Source organism: Lampris incognitus, chromosome 3 (genome assembly GCF_029633865.1).
Source record: "Lampris incognitus isolate fLamInc1 chromosome 3, fLamInc1.hap2, whole genome shotgun sequence".
NCBI lineage: Eukaryota > Metazoa > Chordata > Actinopteri > Lampriformes > Lampridae > Lampris > Lampris incognitus.
This window is the reverse complement of record NC_079213.1, coordinates 104752606-104772234: the sequence shown is the minus strand read 5'-3', so window position 1 is coordinate 104772234 and position 19629 is coordinate 104752606. Positions and strand designations below refer to the sequence as shown.

Genomic DNA, 19629 nt, shown 5'->3' with positions numbered 1-19629 from the left:
ACACACACACACACACACTCATTCATTCCTAGGGACAATTCAGGACGGCCGATTCACCTGACCTACATGTCTTTGGACTGCGGGAGGAAACCGGAGCCCCCGGAGGAAACCCACACAGACACGGGGAGAACATGCAAACTCAACACAGAGGACGACCCGGGACGACCCCCAAGGTTGAACTACCTGGGGCTCGAACCCTGGACCTTCCTGTTGTGAGGCGACTGCGTTAATCACTGCGCCACCTACTGTGCAAAAATAAAAAGAGTAAATGAAAGTCTTGTACTCAAGTCCATACTGGTCCATACAACAAACTTATCTAGCAGCTCTGACCATTAAGAGACCAGCATACGACCACCAAAGACCAGCGAGCCACATAAACTGGTTTGAGCTTGCTTTCCAGCAGGGTGATGTACAGTATCACTGCTTTGCCCCGCTGGAACGGCACCTGAGAAGCAGCAGTGTTGTGTGTCGGACCTGCGAGGGCGTCCCGGTACAGCTGGATGAAGTGACGGAAGATGTCTCTGGGGAAGCTCTTCTCTTCCGGCAGGCACTGCAGCAGCACCACCACCTCCACCTGGCCCACGGCGTGCATGCCCTTTGACGTCACACACCAGCACTTCCTGTTGACATCTGCACACAGTCCAGACACAACCTCACCTATCCACAATGACTTCTTTTTTTCTTTTTAAATGCTAGTGATAACACACAGCACACGCACCTGCATGGCCCAGTGCAGAAACACAGGGAAAAATGAATTTGATGATGCGCTGTGTGTGACAAATTCAGACAGTCTCCATTTTCTAGCCGCTGAAAAGTTGGATCAGGACATGTTTCAATGCATCCTATATGAAAATGCATATTTCAATATAGTAAAACCAAAGGAAATGACCATGGTATTCCCTGTGATTTCTTTCCTCACATGACTATACAAACACTAAACCCATTACTGTACAAATTACTACAGCATATCCTCTGTATTTGTCATGTTGCTATAAAATTCTGTTATTTAGAAAGTGCTCCCTAAAGCGTTGCTGTAGTATTACTATAGAAATGCAGTAGTACATGGCTATAGTGTTTCTATGGTACTACTACTACTACTACTATTACTTTTGGCTGCTCCCGTTAGGGGGCGCCACAGCAGATCATCCGTTTCCATCTCTTCCTGTCCTCTGCATCTTCCTCTGTCACACCAGCCACCTGCATGTCCTCCCTCACCACATCCATAAATCTCCTCTTTGGCCTTCCTTTTTTCCTCTTCCCTGGCAGCTCCATATTCAGCATCCTTCTCCCAATATACCCAGCATCTCTCCTCCACACATGTCCAAACCATCTCAATCTTGCCTCTCTTGCTTTGTCTCCAAACCGTCCAACCTGAGCGGTCCCTCTAATATACTCGTTCCTAATCCTGTCCTTCTTCATCACTCCCAGTGAAAATCTTAGCATCTTCATCTCTGCCACCTCCAGCTCCACCTCCTGTCTTTTCATCAGTGCCACTGTCTCCAAACCATATAACACAGCTGGTCTCACAACCATCTTGTAAACTTTCCCGTTAACTCTTGCTGGTACCCTTCTGTTGCAAAGCACTTCTGACACTCTTCTCCACCAACTCCACCCTGCCTGCGCTCTCTTCTTCACCTCTCTTCTGCACTCCCCATTACTTTGGACAGTTGACCCCAAGTATTTAAACTCATCCACCTTTGTCACCTCTACTCCTTGCATCCTCACCATTCCGCTGTCCTCCCTCTCATTCACGCATAGGCATTACGTCTTCCTCCTACTGACTTTCATTCCTCTTCTCTCCAGTGCATACCTCCACCTATCCAGGCTCTCCTCAACCTGCTCTCTACTCTTGTGATGGATCACAATGTCATCGACAAACATCATAGTCCACGGAGACTCCTGCCTGATCTCGTCCCCATCTGTCCATCACCATTGCAAACAAGAAAGGTTTCTATGATAGAAGGAGTGTTTCTATGGTAATGTGATGAAAAAAATACAGGAAATACTGTAGTAATAGCTATTTTCATATGGGATTTCCATGTTATTTGATTTGGTCCTCTGTGTGAATGCTGACTCTAAATCATTCCCCCTATCCCCTGTCTTGGTGAATACATGCATCTCAGATTTCTTTTTTCATGTTTTTCTTGGTAACAAGGATTTTTTTTTTAAGATTGCACGAGATGCTCTATGATAGTACAATACACATTAAGATGTGAAAATATGCACAATACACAGGTTGTGTCAGCCTGAATCTGAATGAACAATCACCAACTGCAGAAATATAGGAAAACACGTTTGACATACAGTTGACCAGCTTGACCATGGCGAGCAGGTTGGCATTGAGCACAAAGACCAGGGGCTTGGGCCGGCCGCTCTCCAGCTCCTGAATTAGCAGCATTGCAGAGGGCCTCTCCTCTACTGTGTAATCTGAGGAGAGGAGAAAATTAACACATCTGTTAGTCCGGAGAGTCCTTTTTTCAACAACTAAAACTGTTTTTCTTTGGCTTTTCCCCCACTTTTTCTCCGCAGTTGTACTTGGCCAATTACCCTATTTTCCAAGCCGTCCCGGTCGCTGCTCCACCCCCTCTGCCAATCCAGGGGGGGGCTGCAGACTACCACATGCCTCCTCAGATACATGTGGAGTCACCAGCCGCTTCTTTTCACCTGACAGTGAGGAGTTTCGCCAGGGGGACGTAGCGCATGGGAGGATCACGCTATTCACCCAGGTTCCCCCTCCCCCCTGAACAGGCGCCCCGACCGACCAGAGGAGGCGCTAGTGCAGCAACCAGGACACATACCCACATCCGGCTTCCCACCCGCACACACGGCCAATTGTGTCTGTAGGGACACCCGACCAAGCCAGAGGCAACGAGGGGATTCGAACTGGCGATCCCCGTGTTGGTACGCAACGGAATTTATCCTCTTTGGCTGAAGATGCAAGCTCACGTCCTGAGTGAAAAATGCATATTTGAAAAATAAATTCATGAACAGGATGAATAAGCTTTGCACAATCCATGGTCTTAAAAGCATTAAGGTAAGCTGGTGTGATTCTTTCTAAACTGCCCAGTAAATTTGTAAGGAGCAGGGCCAAATTATCATTTAACATAGCAGCTACATGCTAAGAAGGTAGGAGTGCACACAGATGTACACTGAGATGCAGGGGACAGAAAGCTGCATTTAAAATTATTTTTATGGGAATCTTGAAGTTAGGAATGAGAAGGGCCAAATGGAATTTCCAGAACCTCAGAATAAAACCCCTCTTAAACATTTTACCCTAGTTCCACGTGGAAAAGTTGACATATTTGAGAAAAAGAGTGATAGAAATTGAATTTTAAGATTTCTCCAGCAAAAGGCATCCTGGCATCCCTTCTCTGTCTTTCTCTCGATTGGTTTTGATGACATGGTCCTGTGAGAACGCTGGGTCTCTTAAAACCAGCTAATAGAAAGCATACCCTACTCTCATGTTTTCTCTACTTCTCAAAACTTTGCTTACAATTCACTTAAAGGTGCTGCAGGGAATTTTTCACTGGTTGTTTTATTTATAATTCTGTTTAATTTTCATGCCTCCACGTGACCGACATAAGCAAATGAGACCATCAGCGAGAAGATTAGAAGCCCTATATCTATTTAAAATGACTTCAAAGGCTTGTCTCTGGGTCAGATTACGCCACACAGACAGAATACATAGCCACAATTTAGCGACTCATTCCCTCATCACTATATATTTAACAAACAGCTGTTATCCCAACACATTTCTACATGTTTCACTCTTCTCTTCAAAAGGAATGAACCAGTTACTAGAGGGTGAACGAAAATAGCCGTTCTTCCACAAAACACTACCGCTTTTGTCCACAAGGGCGCGCCAGGTCTATCAATAATCCGAAACGCGTTTTAGCAACGCTAACATTTGGATGCTAACATTTGGATACAAACATGGCTACGGTCTTATTTTTGATCACTCCTGGCAACTTGACTGACTTAACCCCCCCTCCCCCTTTTCTCCCCAGTTGTACTTGGCCAATTACCCCCCTCTTCCGAGCCGTCCCAGTCGCTGCTCCACCCCCTCTGCCGATCCGGGGAGGGCTGCAGACTACCACATGCCTCCTCCAATACATGTGGAGTCGCCAGCCGCTTCTTTTCACCTGACAGTGAGGAGTTTCGCCAGGGGGACGGAGCGCGCGGGAGGATAACGCTACTCCCCCAGCCCCCCCCCCCCCGAACAGGCGCCCGACCGACCAGAGGAGGCGCTGGTGCAGCGACCAAGATACATATCCGCATCCGGCTTCGCACCCGCAGACTTCCGGTTTCGACCGTGGCAGTTATACCAGTTTCCGGTTTATTGCCGTATGCGATCGTCAGTGGAATGGAATAGAATAGAATATTCTTTAGTCATGTTGTACATACATACAAATGAAATGTACTCTCTGCAGCGCCCGGGGTCCAACTCCAGTTATTTCCTCCCATTGCCTTGGTCAGGGGCACATGTGAGGCTGCACCCTAGCAGCCTCACATGTGGGGATCTGCACCCTAGATGACGACACTATTTGGTGCTCTATAGTGTCCCTTGGCAAGACTTCCTGTTGTTCGGGGGCACGGCGTAGCTGAGACGGCCTGTTGCTGTTGAATCCTGTTGCTTTTTGCCAGAACTGCTGCCGAGTTGACAAACAGAGCTGCCGGAACCACTGCCGGGCTGACTGAGCGGGGCCGCCATGGTTTACCCTTTCCGGGTACTGACAGCTGGGTAGACTGTGCCCGGGGATTTTAATTCAGAGTTACCTTCTCCTAGCCCAGTGTTTCTCAACCCAGTCCTCAAGGAACCCCTATCCTGCATATTTTCTTTGCAACCCTGAATAGGTATACCTGTTTGTAGTTATTCAACCAATCAGCAATGAATTTTGTCAGACGTTGCACACCTTGCATAATGAAGCGCTGCGAGATGATTGGTCGAGTAAGTACAAGCAGGGCTGCCTATGCAGGGTTACAATGAAAATCTGCAGGATAGGGGGTTCCTTGAGGACTGGGTTGAGAAACACTGTCCTAGCCTTTGCCTAAAGAGGCATCAACCCACAAGGCAGCAGGTGGATTTGAAATCAGGGTTCCCTTCTCCTACCCCAGTGTGTTGGCTGGACTGGGCACCATGGGAAGTACTGTAAACTACTAATAAGACACATTAGTCCCTAGCTAATGGGTCTGACCCTTTAGCCGAGCGGTTAGTGACGTCGCCTTGTGGTGCAGTACACCCCGTATCGAATCCCGCACCGGGCAAGAAAGTAACCGGTTACAGTACCATATAGGCATGCAGGAGGACCAGGTCTATCAGTAGGGACGTCGTCCTTAGCCAAAGGGCCCTTGCTGAGGTAAGGCGCTACCCCTCTACAGCCTGGGGTTGCAGTTTAGCGTCTTACCCAGGCACACTGTTCGCGATGCCTAAAGACGCTAAACTGCCGCGGATAAATGTCAGCGACGTGTGCGGAGTTTTCGACGCACTTTGACCCGCAGCCGCAAGCAAACGGGTGGAAGGTTTCAAGTTGTACGTGTCAAGTTAGACCCACAATTAGGGCGAGTAATTACAAACTCTACGAAGAAAAACAGTACGTTTACAGACACCAAGCTAGGCTATAAACTACGCTAGAACACAGGCTCCATGACTCACCCTTGTAATCATGTACACGTCGGTGACATTTGTCCGTGGTAAATCTTGCATCGCGAACAACGTGCCGTAGCGTACGGCAAGAAACCGGAAACTGGTATGACTGCCGCGGTCGAAACCGGAAGTAAGCGGACTACATTTATGCAACAGAGTGCGCCGTGTCTGTGGGGACGCCCGACCACGCCAGATGTAATATGGGGATTCGAACCAGCGACCCCCGTGTTGGTAGGCAACGGAATAGCCCGCCACGCCACGCCACTTGACTAAAAAGTTGCCTTGTTCAGCGGCACATTGGTAGGTGAATGTCAAGGTAAGGGAGACTGTTTCAGCTCCTCTGGCTTTTGTTTCCCCCGGTCTAGAAATGTGAATGGGTGATTCTTCCTTCCAGGCACATGGTCATTAAGCTAATGCTGTAGGCCCAGAGAAGGCACCAGTGCTCCCAAAATGGCGTCCGGGGTAAAAGTGTGAATGGCGTTAATGTTGGAGCTAATCATACCTCCCTTAACTCCGGTGGAGGTGAGGATGGGAGGCAAGCCGTCCAGGGGGATGAGGTTGGCTGAGCTGCTGATGTGGCTGCTCATTAGAGTTGTGCTGCCCCAGCCATAAGGACCACAGGCCTCCTACAGAGATGGGGGAGGGGTCAGGTGAACAGATTTATGGATAATACAGATAACAGCAGACCTAGACTGTATAGTTGATACTAATGACTCTTATCAATCAATGGTTGAACTATCAGATGAAAGGATTTCGGTGCACAGGGGCAATTCACATACTGCCAGCCATGTCAAATGCAGAGAGGTTATTACTATAGGCCTCATGAAATGAACATTTTTTTTTCATTCTTGCTACCTTTTATCTGCAATTTATTTTTTTGTCTCTTTATCTCTAAGTTTTAGAAATTCAAAAAAATGTATTTGTAAGAATAGGAGTTTTCTCTGCTTGAAAAATATATAACTGTAAACTACGAATAAGACCCGTTAGCCCCTAGTTAACAGACGTGACCCTTTAGTCGAGCGGTTAGTGATGTCGCCTTGTGGTGCAGTACACCTCGTATCGAATCCCGCACCGGGCAAGAAAATAACCGGTTGAATAACTTTGTTAAAAGAAACACTCAACGGTAGGGAAAGTGCTCAACAAACAAGGAGCAAAGTAATCCAGTGAGTTAAGTAAATTCTTTATGAGACAGTATTTTTTAGCAATGGCATCCTACACTTGCGGGCGTACACTAACAAATATGTTTAATAAATTGGGAGCGAGATCGAGAGAAGACGAGTGATTGTCTACCACCAAACTGAAACTAGACAATAGCATATTATGGAAAATAATTTGTCCTAATGTTAATAATCAATAGGTTTATCTTTATATAATGTATGGTTATTTTTATTAGCCAAGAAACAAATGCTGGATTATAATGTTAACTATTGCAGGCAATCCGTTATTTATTTATTTTTTTCATTACATGTGTAAGAACCGTAAGAAGCAAGATTTAAGAAGTAAGAAGTGTGTAAGAAGCTCAGGTTGGACGGTTTGGAGACAAAGCAAGAGAGGCAAGATTGAGATGGTTTGGACATGTGTGGAGGAGAGATGCTGGGTATATTGGGAGAAGGATGCTGAATATAGAGCTGCCAGGGAAGAGGAGAGGAGGAAGGCTAATGAGGAGGTTTATGGATGTGGTGAGGGAAGACATGCAGGTGGCTGGTGTGACAGAGGAAGATGCAGAGGACAGGAAGAGATGGAAACTGATGATCCGCTGTGGCGACCCCTAACGGGAGCAGCCGAAAGTAGTAGTAGGAATAGTAGTGGTAGTAGTAGTAGAAGATGTGTAAGAACCGTGGAAATAATGGCGTAAACATAACAGAATGATAATTTTTGTATACTGTTAATACCACTAGATGGGAGTCTGTGTAACGGGCCACATTAGGCCACATTTCGTAAAAGGAATGAGACGCTATTAGATTCTGGATTCTCTCTCCCTGCCTCACACACATATTTAGAGATTACTGCTCCTGTTGGTACATTTTATGTCTTTAAAATGAAAGCATTGGACTGGCAACTTTGCAGACTGTGCTTGTTGGTGCCAGGCCAAAAAAAAGAAAAGAAAAAGAAATTTGCACAAATAACGAATTGCATAAACAAACATCCTGGGTCGTCCTGTGTGTGGAGTTTGCATGTTCTCCCCGTGTCTGCGTGGGTTTCCTCTGGGTGCTCCGGTTTCTTCCCACAGTCCAAAGACATGTAGGTCAGGTGAACTGGCCATACTAAATTGTCCCTAGGTGTGAATATGTGTGTGTGTGTGTTTGTGTGTGTGTGTGGGCCTTGTGATTGTCTGGTGGCCTGTTCAGGGTGTCTCTCCACCTGCCGCCCAATGACTGCTGGGATAGGCTGCAGCATCCCCGCGACCCTGAGAGCAGGATAAGCGGTTCGGCTAATGGATGGATGGATAGATTCTGGAAACCAAAACAGTGTCTTGATAAAAAAAAAAAAAAATGATGTATAGGGGTATGATCTAGAGTCAAAGGTGTGGTCTCAGGTTAAACTCCACGATAGGTGGGGTTAACTTACAGTATAAAAGAGTGTGCTTTGAGCAGGTTGCTTCAGTTGCTCCTGGGACCAGCTCGGTTTGTTGATGTACCTTTTGTGTGCTAATACAACCTTAAGGAATTGGGCATTGAGTAATTTTATTGGACGACACTGAGTTACTGACTTTGAACTGTGTGCCAAGAAGAAATTCTCCCAAATTGAACTGGTGAGCCAGCCAGGAGAGGCCTGAAGAGCCTGTCATCTGGATAGGACTATTACAGCTCAGACCAATGGTTGCCACCAAAAAAGGTAAGCAAAGCCTTTTTTCTTTTTTACAAATCTGCACGAATGAATGAATGAATGAATGAATGAATGAATGATTTATGTATTAATACTAATTTTTGATTAGTTCCGCTGGTATATTATCTGCTCCTGGTGCTTTGTCATTTTTCAGATGCCTTCTTCAACTTCGCTTCTTAAGATGTGATCTTCGTCTTCTGCACCTTTGTTCTCATCAACTATCAGTTGATGAGAACTATCAGTTGATGAGCTGTATGTCCGCCCAGCCACAATTATGGGTGGTTCCCCTACCATACACAGCAAGGCCGTGTAAAGCCAAACTAGCAACCACCGCTGGTAGCAGAACACATTGCCACTGGGACGGCGGATACACCCTCACTCAGAAACCACTATGCGAATGGGACTGCATGTTAGCCAGAGGTACCAACATATCATTAACAATTAGGAATGTATGCCCCAATGTCCTCAGTGGGCATGGCTTTGCACCGAATGTGTCTCCACCGATTTGGCCCTCAGCAAGCTTCGAGTGCTTCTATCACAACCGTGGAAAGAAATCAGTGGGAAATTTTACTGGCAATGGCTCTCACGTGTTCATAATTCAGCAATATGGCGTGGTAACAGCAAAAGGTTTCAGCATGACACACTATGACGCCCCACATTACATTATGAACCAGACTGAGCCAATCCCTGATATGTACTGGCTGTGTGGGGACAATGAACTCGGAGTTAAACTGCCACTTGTGTGGAATGGCCTCTGCGCGCGTGTTATGTTGTCTCAGAATATTTATATATTGCCAGTATCCAATACTGCCCCACTTAAAGGTAACAATTATCTGCACAAAGGTGATTACCAGGAAGACCCAAGGGTCTGGATAGATGGCACAGGCATCCCTAGGGGTGTACCAGATGAACACAAGGCTCAAAATCAGATAGCAGCAGGCTTTGCATCCCTCTTCTTATTTGTAGCCCCGAATAGAAATGTAGATTAGATAAATTACCTATATTATAACCAACAACAATTTATTAACTACACTAAAGATGCATTGAAAGCCTTAGCGGAGCAAACCCATGCCACATCACAAATGGCGTGGTAGAATAGGATGGCTTTAGACATGCTACTTGCAGAGAAATGAGGGGTTTGCATTATGTTTGGTGATGCTTGTTGTACATTTATCCCCAATAACAATGCTCCCAACGGCTCATTCACTAAGGCTATGACCAAGTTTGAAACATTAGCAGCCGGATTAAAAGAGAATGCTGGTCATGGCATGTGGGATGTTGATTGGTCCGGTGATATGCGGGGAGCAATGTTTGCTAAAATAGGGGTGATCTTGTTAGTGGTACTAATGTTTGCCTCATGCGGTGTGATCCCATTGATGGTCAGACGAATGACAACTGCTATGACGGGACAAAATACACACTGGGCAGGGATTCATGCACTATCTGACATTGCACCAGCTGCACTCATTTGATGATTTTGGGAGATGGGAGAAAGACCCATATGTAGCATTTTCACGTGAACAAGTAGACAAACTTGTTCACATTTTTGACCCATGTTCGAACAGGCTATAGCTGTTCGAACATGGGTCGTTGAGGAAAATAAGACTATTTGTACTGCTGAGCCCACTATTCCTAATGTTACTATACTACATACCAAATACACCTACTGAAGAAAGAGTTGGCATTCCAGTCTTCACTATATCCTGACCCTATGGGGATGGCTATAGATCCTGATGGTTTCAAAAGTCGTAATGTTGTAACTGTTGCTTGGAAAAAGCTTGAAGTGCTCAACGTCCAGGTAGCTGGCGATACTGTGTGGCAAAATACACCGTCCAAATTGCAGCAGAAGTTGGGAGAGCCTTCCATGCTGGACAGAGGAAGCTGAGTCACTGTGCGTCGTATATGCTTGTAACCTCTCCACAGTGACAGCCTTCAATGATGCATAAAGCATCTGGGTTGAAGTGCAGAAGATCGTCACAGCTGTCATGCAGAAGTATTATATTCTCATTGTACTAACATTGTTTACCGTGACTGGTCCCATAGGAAATGTGTACTTTGATGTAACTTTGATTTAAATGTAATTTTAAATTTGATTTCAGCTTGCTCGGTCATTTATGATATAAAAACAGCATTTAGCATTTTTATGGAACAGAAGCACAAGTATTTTCACCTCACTGTGAGTTTGTATTCATAGTGTACCAATCATTAAGAGTACAACGATGAAACAGAATGAAAGTTTGTCCAGTTGTAGACTTTAATGTGGTCGCCCTACGCATGGAAGGTTGGTAATAGGGGACTGTGGGGGAATTTTCCTAGTAAAAACAATAACCTCAGTCTCGGAAATACTTGTTTCTCTTTGTGAGACAGGTGAACTAGGTTTTTCGCCTCCACCTACACTGAGTTTATTAAAGTGATTCTGGTATTATCAACTTTCCAGGTTGGAATTTTATATGCAATTTGTTTTCATTATAACCGTTTAGGTACGCTAACCCTGGTGTGACTTTAAAGTCACAAAGGAGGGAAATGCGGAAAATAATTTGACTTGATGTTAAGAATCAATATGTTCATTTTTATCTAATGAATTTTTATCAACCAAGAATCAAATGTTGGCTTATAATGGTAACTATTGCAGGCAATCGGTTATTTTTTGATTAGATGTGTAAGAACCGTGGAAATAATGGTGTAAACATAGCAGAATTAAAATTGTTGTATACTGTCAATGCCACTAGATGGCAGTCTGTGTAACAGGCCACATTAGGCCACATTGCCTAAAAAGAATGAGACACCATTAGATTCTGGAAACCAAAACCATGTCTTGATGAGAAAATAATGATGTATAGTGGGATGTGATCTAGAGTCAAAGGTGTGGTCTAAGGTTAAGCTCCACAATTGGCGGGGTGACATTACAGTATGAAAGACTGTGCTTTGGACAGGTTGCTTCAGTTGCTCCCGGGACCAGCTCGGTTTGTTGATGTACCTTTTCTGTGCTAATATAATAAACCTACTTACATCAGACTTGAAGGCGTTGGATATTGAGTAATTGCACTGGACATTGAGTGACTGACTTTGAACAGTGTGCCAAGAAGAAACCCTCCCACAATATCGATGTCCACATTCGTCAAAAAATACCCGGTGGTGATTGGCTGTGACTCAAATCAAAGTCCCTCCCCTCACAAAATCCCACCTAACTGTTCTGTGTCATTTGGATGTATGTCAAATCGCAGAAGTCCACCGTTATCTAAATGCCGTTTTACGGGACTTAAAAGAAAAAAATCTGACTTTGAAGCTGAAATACAAGCTTTCCCTGATCCGTCCCTCCAAACCAGGTGTAGCAGCCATTGTGGCTGGTGTGTCGTCAGCTCAGCAATAAATAGTTCCCACCCTTGTAAAAATGGATGCTGGGACCAAAGCTAACACAGACAGTGTAATGCAGCGCTGGCTAACCGTGTGCCATGGAGAGCCATGGGTATGCAGGTTTTCATTCCAGCCGGACTCCACACCAGGTGAATTCACTGATCAGCAACCTTTCAGCCAAAGAGGAAGAATGTGCCAGTGAAACCACCTGGTTTGGAGTCCGGCTGGAATGAAAACCTGCATACCCATGGCTCTCCATGGCACACGGTTAGCCACCCCTGGTCTAATGTATTGCAAACTACATCACACTATATGGGAGCACTGTCGTACAGTCATATTGGTTGTCATGGACACATCGGCATCACCTTTCAGTCTTTTTTCCTGTTTGAGTAGGAATGTGTTTCCCACTGCACCAGAGTCTGTCCTACCCGGTCAAACATCTCAACAGTGTTATATGGAGCGGGCCTCCAACCACGGCTAGTATTATGTAACCTCACTTCACTACCCAGATGGATAACATGTAACTATTTATTAATGGGGATAGTTTTCAGGGTTTCAGCTTTAATTTCACACCTCCTTGTTGCAAACCACATCCAATTTGTCCTAGGGGCAAATTGGACCAATGTTTTGTCAGTAGTGATGGGCACAGTTACATTTCTTTTTCTCACAGAAACCAGTACAAGTCTTTTACGAGTCATTCTCTGTGACAAGAACTTTGACTTCTGAAACGAAAGTACAAAGTTCCCATAATGCATCATGCTCGTTCGGTTTAGTACAAACCCACATTGATAGTCGTTTCCTGCGGCCTGAGGGGTCTCCTGAGCTGAGGGGAGCTGGCAGGACCCCTGATGGGAACTTCCGGCGACCTCCTCATCGGAGGGGAGAAGGCCGGCCCTCGGGCCGGTGTGGTGGGAGCAGACCCGGACAGCTTGTTTTTCAGGATCTCATCGGCGAACCACACCCTCCTCTTTCCCCTGGGGGGTGTCCCTGGGTGGACATCATGTGTGAGTTTCAGTGACAAATAATCTCAATGACCTTTGACTCGGTTGCTGTTTTGTTTTTTTGCCAGTATAAAACGATTTGATGACGCTCACTTTTCACCAGTGCTGAGTGACACGGAGCGCAAACCCGCCCCTCTTTGCCGTCCAGGTGTGAGAGTCTGAACTTCAGGTTGGAGCAAACCGCACAGAAAATCTGGGCGAAACACACACACACACACACAAACACACACACACACACACACACACACACGCACACACACACAGAGTCGGTGACACACATTGAGTTTCACAAATCAATGATCGGTTAAGTATCTCCCAATTAAAAACTGACTACTTTTCACGTTTTTTAAAGTACAAAACAAACGACTTTTTATTCTATGTTCTTCCTCTTTTATTGAGGTTTTAGTTTCTTGTCTTCACTTTATCTATGTATTTACTGTTACCTTTGTTAATTTCGTTTTCTATTCATTCCCTCCCCTTCATCCGTCATCCTTTTTGCTGTATCACTTTGATTCCCTCTTTTATCTCGCCTACGTTTTCTCATTTCACTTTCGAGCGTTGACATAGTGTGAGACGCGCCATGTAAACCACGTTTTGATCACTTCCCTCACCTTCCCACACGCACGGCAGTGGTGTCTCCTCTTGGTGAAGGTGAACTTGACCTCGCACTTCATACAGACCTGAGCCTGTGCGTCGGGGACCCAGACCGGAGCCACCTCGCCCAGAACGACGCCTCGTTCCTTGGACAAGATACCAGCGGGTGCCGGCAGCTTCTCGTTGTCGGGGTCCACGGAGGGTGAGATGTCGCCCATCACACCGTCGCCCATCACGCCGGCAGCGTGGGCCGTCTTCTGGTGTCCGTTAAGGCCAGGGGCGTGGTGGTGGTGGTGGTGGCGGAGTTTAGCCCGGCTCTGGAGTTCATCAGACGTTGCGGTGCTGCATGGCTCCCCCGACGTGAGAGTGGACGGTGCCGGGGAAGGTCCGTTGGCATAGCAGTGCTCCTGTTGCTCCAGGTGGCTCTCTTCACGTTCCTTCTCCTCAACGACCGAGTCCTCCTTTGACGGGAGGAGCCGGGGTCTCCTTTCCTCCACCTCCTCCTCGTGCTCCTCCTCTGGCCAGGTGGCCTCTGTGGGACTCAGCACCAAAGGGCTGGAGGCCTCCCCAAAACACCTCTCCCCCCATGCGGAGATGGTGGTCACAGTGCAGGTTCCCTCCTCCAGCTGTTTAAGCAGCTTGTCAGACTGGCTCTCCAGCTGGGATGCTGAGCTCTTTTGGACAGCTTGCCAGGACTGAGCATGCTCAGAAGGTTTCTGGTGGTCCACAGCATCCTCAGAACTGGGCACTTTTCCATCCGATGGGGCTTTGGTTGGGGACTCCGGTCGGATTTGGCTGCAACCTAGCACAGGTTTAGTTACATCCCCATCTTTGAGCACCAGGAGACAGGGTCTGTTCAGCCAATGGTGCTTGGTTTCCATCAGCGATGGAGCGTCCCCTTCGTCTGTTTGTAAAGTGGGGAGTGTAATGGGGTCGTTAAAAACACCGAGGCTTAGGAATGCCTTTTCCACTTCACAGACAAGCACAGTCATGCTCCAAGGTGCTATCACACACACACACACACACACACACACACACACACACACACACACACACACACACACACACACACACACACACACATCAATCAATCAATGAAGTTGCATTTTATATAACGCTTCTCTAGTTAAAACTCAAAGCGCATAACAAATAATACAAATACAAAACTTCTTATCACAATTACTGAAAGTTAGGTGTCCTATTCTATATGAGCGACATATGTAAATGAGACCATCAGTGAGAAGATGAGCTATTGCTATATAATAATTTCAAATGCTTGTTTCCCGGTCAGATTCCCGACGGGATCTGGCAGAACCATTTCCGGCACGCAGATGGGATACGTAGCTACAGGCAGAGATACGCAACCTCGTGGCCTTACAGGCGGAACACTGGTACAGCTGTCACTCTCCTCCTCCTCGAGACAAATTGAGATCCTTGCAACAAGAGGCAGGTGTTACGCAAAATGAAGTCATTCTTCTGTAAAGCACTACCACGTGTGTCCACAAGGGTGCGCAAAGTCAACACAAACCCAAAACTCTTACAGCAGCTTTGTTATCGTTTGTTTTTTTTAAACGTTGAATTAATTTTAATTAATTTTAAAGAATTAATTCACAATTCACATATGCACGTGCACTAATGTCATGCATAATCATTAATAACGACCCGTTAGTTTGGAGAAGCTATGTTCTCTTGTGTTATGGCCATTAAGCAGCATGGGATCATTTATCTCATCCCCTCTCACAAAGCTAATAGCTTTTAATCACGATGAAGGCCAGCATTAGCTCTCTGCCGCCCTTGAACAAGTGCGCCCATATTGACTCACTCTTACAGAGTATTTCTGTGGTACAATACAGCTGGCTACAGGGTGCGAAATACAGGGCAGCCGGGGGGAGCCTGGCTCCTCTTAATAAAACATGAGCTCCCCTGAAATTATGATGGGGGGGGGGTGTCTAAAATATTAACAATATGCTATTTTTGCCATGCATTTCTATTTTTCTGTATCTTCATCATCTTAGATCATGCGTAAAATTAGACTATTATTGGTGTATAATTCATGCATGAGGGTGATTCATCACTAATTTACGTTAATAGATACAGGCATGCATTCTATTCTTGCCATGACCATAGACGCGTGGCGGCGCAATAACTCACTTTAAGTCAAAGATCAGAAAAGAAAAAATAACCCCAAACTTTCTTAGTCCCACTCAGTCTGCGCGCCGAATCGCCATATTCATCTTTTTTTGGGGGGGGGGGGTTCTCCCTTCTCCCTTTTTCTCCACAATTGTATCTGGCCAATTACCCCACACTTTCGAGCCGTCCCGGTCGCTGCTCCACACCCTCTTCCGATCCAGGGAGGGCTGCAGACTACCACATGCCTCCTCCGATACATGTGGAGTCGCCAGCTGCTTCTTTTCACCTGACAGTGAGGAGTTTCACCAGGGGGACGTAGCGCGTGGGAGGATCACGCTATCCCCCCGCCCCCGAACAGGCGCCCCGACCGACCAGAGGAGGCGCTAGTGCAGCGACCAGAACACATACCCACATCCGGCTTCCCACCCACAGACACGGCCAATTGTATCTGTAGGGACGCCCGACCAAGCCGGAGGTAACGCGTGGATTCGAACCGACGATCTTCGTGTTGGTAGGCAACGGAATAGACCTCTACCCGGACGCCCAATCATTTCTCTTTTTTGTAGCCAGCATACTATATGTCGAAAAGAAAACGAGGAAGCTTACTCGCAAATGTTGGTTTGACCAAAAACACAAACCAAAAGAAAAGCTTAAGCCTATGGACTCTGAAGAACAACCAGAGCCAGAGACGTCTTCTACCGCAGATGTTAGCTTGACGACCACCGATGCTACACCTGCTGGGTGTGCTGTCAGTACAACCCCGCTGTCGCCCGGGGTGACACCGCAGGACAAGCCGACAGAAGAAGCTGCAGATGGGGGTAACACAGCTGACATGTAGCAGGTAGGCCTGAATGTTTGACCTATGACTGTTTCTTTGTAACAAAAGTCACAGAAAGCCATGGCATAGTTCGCATACTGGCTAGCTACTCTCTCAGAAGAGGAAGGTAAAGCTACTCTCTCAGAAGAGGACGGTAAAGCTACTCTCTCATAAGAGGACGGTAAAGCTACTCTCTCAGAAGAGGAAGGTAAAGCTACTCTCTCATAAGAGGACGGTAAAGCTACTCTCTCAGAAGAGGAAGGTAAAGCTACTCTCTCAGAAGAGGAAGGTAAAGCTACTCCCTCAGAAGAGGATGGTAAAGCTACTCTCTCAGAAGAGGACGGTAAAGCTACACTCTCAGAAGAGGAAGGTAAAGCTAGTCTCTCAGAAGAGGACGGTAAAGCTACACTCTCAGAAGAGGAAGGTAAAGCTACACTCTCAGAAGAGGAAGTTAAAGCTACACTCTCAGAAGAGGAAGGTAAAGCTACACTCTCAGAAGAGGAAGGTAGAGCTACACTCTCAGAAGAGGAAGGTAAAGCTACACTCTCAGAAGAGGACGGTGAAGCTACACTCTCAGAAGAGGAAGGTAAAGCTACTCTCTCAGAAGAGGACGGTAAAGCTACTCCCTCAGAAGAGGACGGTAAAGCTACACTCTCAGAAGATGGGTAAAGCTACACTCTCAGAAGAGGAAGGTAAAGCTACACTCTCAGAAGAGGACGGTAAAGCTACACTCTCAGAAGAGGAAGGTAGAGCTACACTCTCAGAAGAGGAAAGGTAGAGCTACACTCTCAGAAGAGGAAGGTAGAGCTACACTCTCAGAAGAGGAAGGTAAAGCTACACTCTCAGAAGAGGAAGGTAGAGCTACACTCTCAGAAGAGGAAGGTAAAGCTACACTCTCAGAAGAGGACGGTGAAGCTACACTCTCAGAAGAGGAAGGTAAAGCTACTCTCTCAGAAGAGGACGGTAAAGCTACTCCCTCAGAAGAGGACGGTAAAGCTACACTCTCAGAAGATGGGTAAAGCTACACTCTCAGAAGAGGAAGGTAAAGCTACACTCTCAGAAGAGGACGGTAAAGCTACACTCTCAGAAGAGGAAGGTAAAGCTACTCTCTCAGAAGAGGACGGTAAAGCTATACTCTCAGAAGAGGAAGGTAAAGCTACACTCTCAGAAGAGGACGGTGAAGCTACACTCTCAGAAGAGGAAGGTAAAGCTATACTCTCAGAAGAGGACGGTAAAGCTACTCTCTCAGAAGAGGACGGTGAAGCTACACTCTCAGAAGAGGACGGTAAAGCTACTCTCTCAGAAGAGGACGGTAAAGCTACTCTCTCAGAAGAGGACGGTGAAGCTACTCTCTCAGAAGAGGACAGTAAAGCTACACTCTCAGAAGAGGACGGTACAGCTACTCTCTCAGAAGAGGAAGGTAAAGCTACACTCTCAGAAGAGGAAGGTAAAGCTACTCTCTCAGAAGAGGACGGTCAAGCTACTCTCTCAGAAGACGACGGTAAAGCTACTCTCTCAGAAGACGACGGTGAAGCTACACTCTCAGAAGAGGAAGGTAAAGCTACTCCCTCAGAAGAGGACGGTAAAGCTACTCCCTCAGAAGAGGACGGTAAAGCTACACTCTCAGAAGATGGGTGAAGCTACTCTCTCAGAAGAGGATGGTAAAGCTACACTCTCAGAAGAGGACGGTAAAGCGACACTCTCAGAAGAGGAAGGTAAAGCTACACTCTCAGAACAGGACGGTAAAGCTACTCCCTCAGAAGAGGACGGTAAAGCTACACTCTCAGAAGAGGAAGGTAAAGCTACACTCTCAGAAGAGGACGTCAAAGCTACTCTCTCAGAAGAGGACGGTAAAGCTACACTCTCAGAAGAGGACGGTAAAGCTACTCTCTCAGAAGAGGACGGTAAAGCTACACTCTCAGAAGAGGAAGGTAAAGCTACACTCTCAGAAGAGGAAGGTAAAGCTACTCTCTCAGAAGAGGACGTTGAAGCTACTCTCTCAGAAGACGACGGTAAAGCTACACTTCTCAGAAGAGGACGGTGAAGCTACACTCTCAGAAGAGGAAGGTAAAGCTACTCCCTCAGAAGAGGACAGTGAAACTACTCTCTCAGAAGAGGAAGGTAAAGCTACTCTCTCAGAAGAGGACGGTAAAGCTACTCCCTCAGAAGAGGACGGTAAAGCTACACACTCAGAAGAGGACGGTAAAGCTACACTCTCAGAACAGGAAGGTAAAGCTACACTCTCAGAAGAGGAAAGTAAAGCTACACTCTCAGAAGAGGACGGTAAAGCTACTCCCTCAGAAGAGGAAGGTGAAGATACACTCTCAGAAGAGGAAGGTAAAGCTACACTCTCAGAAGAGGACGGTAAAGCTACTCCCTCAGAAGAGGACGGTAAAGCTACTCCCTCAGAAGAGGAAGGTAAAGCTACTCTCTCAGAAGAGGACGGTAAAGCTACACTCTCAGAAGAGGAAGGTAAAGCTACACTCTCAGAAGAGGAAGGTAAAGCTACTCTCTCAGAAGAGGACGTTGAAGCTACTCTCTCAGAAGACGACGGTAAAGCTACTCTCTCAGAAGAGGACGGTAAAGCTACACTCTCAGAAGAGGAAGGTAAAGCTACACTCTCAGAAGAGGACGGTAAAGCTACTCCCTCAGAAGAGGAAGGTAAAGCTACACTCTCAGAAGAGGACGGTAAAGTTACTCCCTCAGAAGAGGAAGGTAAAGCTACACTCTCAGAAGAGGACGGTAAAGCTACTCCCTCAGAAGAGGACGGTAAAGCTACACTCTCAGAAGAGGAAGGTAAAGCTACTCCCTCAGAAGAGGAAGGTAAAGCTACTCCCTCAGAAGAGGAAGGTAAAGCTACTCTCTCAGAAGAGGAAGGTAAAGTTACTCTCTCAGAACAGGAAGGTAAAGCTACTCTCTCAGAACAGGAAGGTAAAGCTACTCTCTCAGAAGAGGAAGGTAAAGCTACTCCCTCAGAAGAGGACGGTAAAGCTACTCCCTCAGAAGAGGAGGGCCCTCTCTAGAGTTGGTAAACAGGGCAAGTGTTGCTACAGAGCCGTTAGCATGTTCATAATCATTTGTGGTCTTGAACAGGACTTTGTTTTGTTTTTTGTTTTTTTGTAGTTTTATGTGTTCCTGTTGTCAAAGGGTGTCAATCGGTTCCCCGATAAAACCCGAAAGGTTCGTGTTTCATTGGTGGTCGGTCGTCTCTCGTGTAAGGACACGTAAAACAACTTGCTCTTGGTTCTGTAAGGTCCATTCGT

At 46.4% G+C, this 19629-nt stretch overlaps 2 protein-coding genes across 2 annotated transcripts in view; one reads left to right on the top strand and one right to left on the bottom strand.

The window, feature by feature from the left end:
• Positions 1–14411, bottom strand: part of zfyve9b (zinc finger, FYVE domain containing 9b) — a 30478-nt gene extending 16067 nt beyond the window's left edge. The window contains exons 1-6 of the mRNA XM_056276912.1: positions 13437–14411; positions 12919–12988; positions 12609–12811; positions 6147–6270; positions 2305–2427; positions 475–630 (exon numbers count right to left, since the gene is read on the bottom strand). Coding sequence (XP_056132887.1) covers positions 475–630; positions 2305–2427; positions 6147–6270; positions 12609–12811; positions 12919–12988; positions 13437–14411 — 1651 coding nt within the window. The remainder of the gene's footprint in view (positions 1–474; positions 631–2304; positions 2428–6146; positions 6271–12608; positions 12812–12918; positions 12989–13436) is intronic.
• A 3613-nt stretch (positions 14412–18024) lies between these two features.
• Positions 18025–19389, top strand: LOC130109946 (high mobility group nucleosome-binding domain-containing protein 5-like). Its single transcript, XM_056276911.1, has one exon. The coding sequence runs from the start codon at positions 18025–18027 to the stop codon at positions 19387–19389; it is 1365 nt and encodes a 454-aa protein (XP_056132886.1).
• Positions 19390–19629: the final 240 nt, after the last annotated feature.

Bases quoted from the DNA above. Each gene is read 5' to 3' on its own strand.
- LOC130109946 (XM_056276911.1), top strand. From the start codon at position 18,025: ATGGTAAAGCTACACTCTCAGAAGAGGACGGTAAAGCGACACTCTCAG.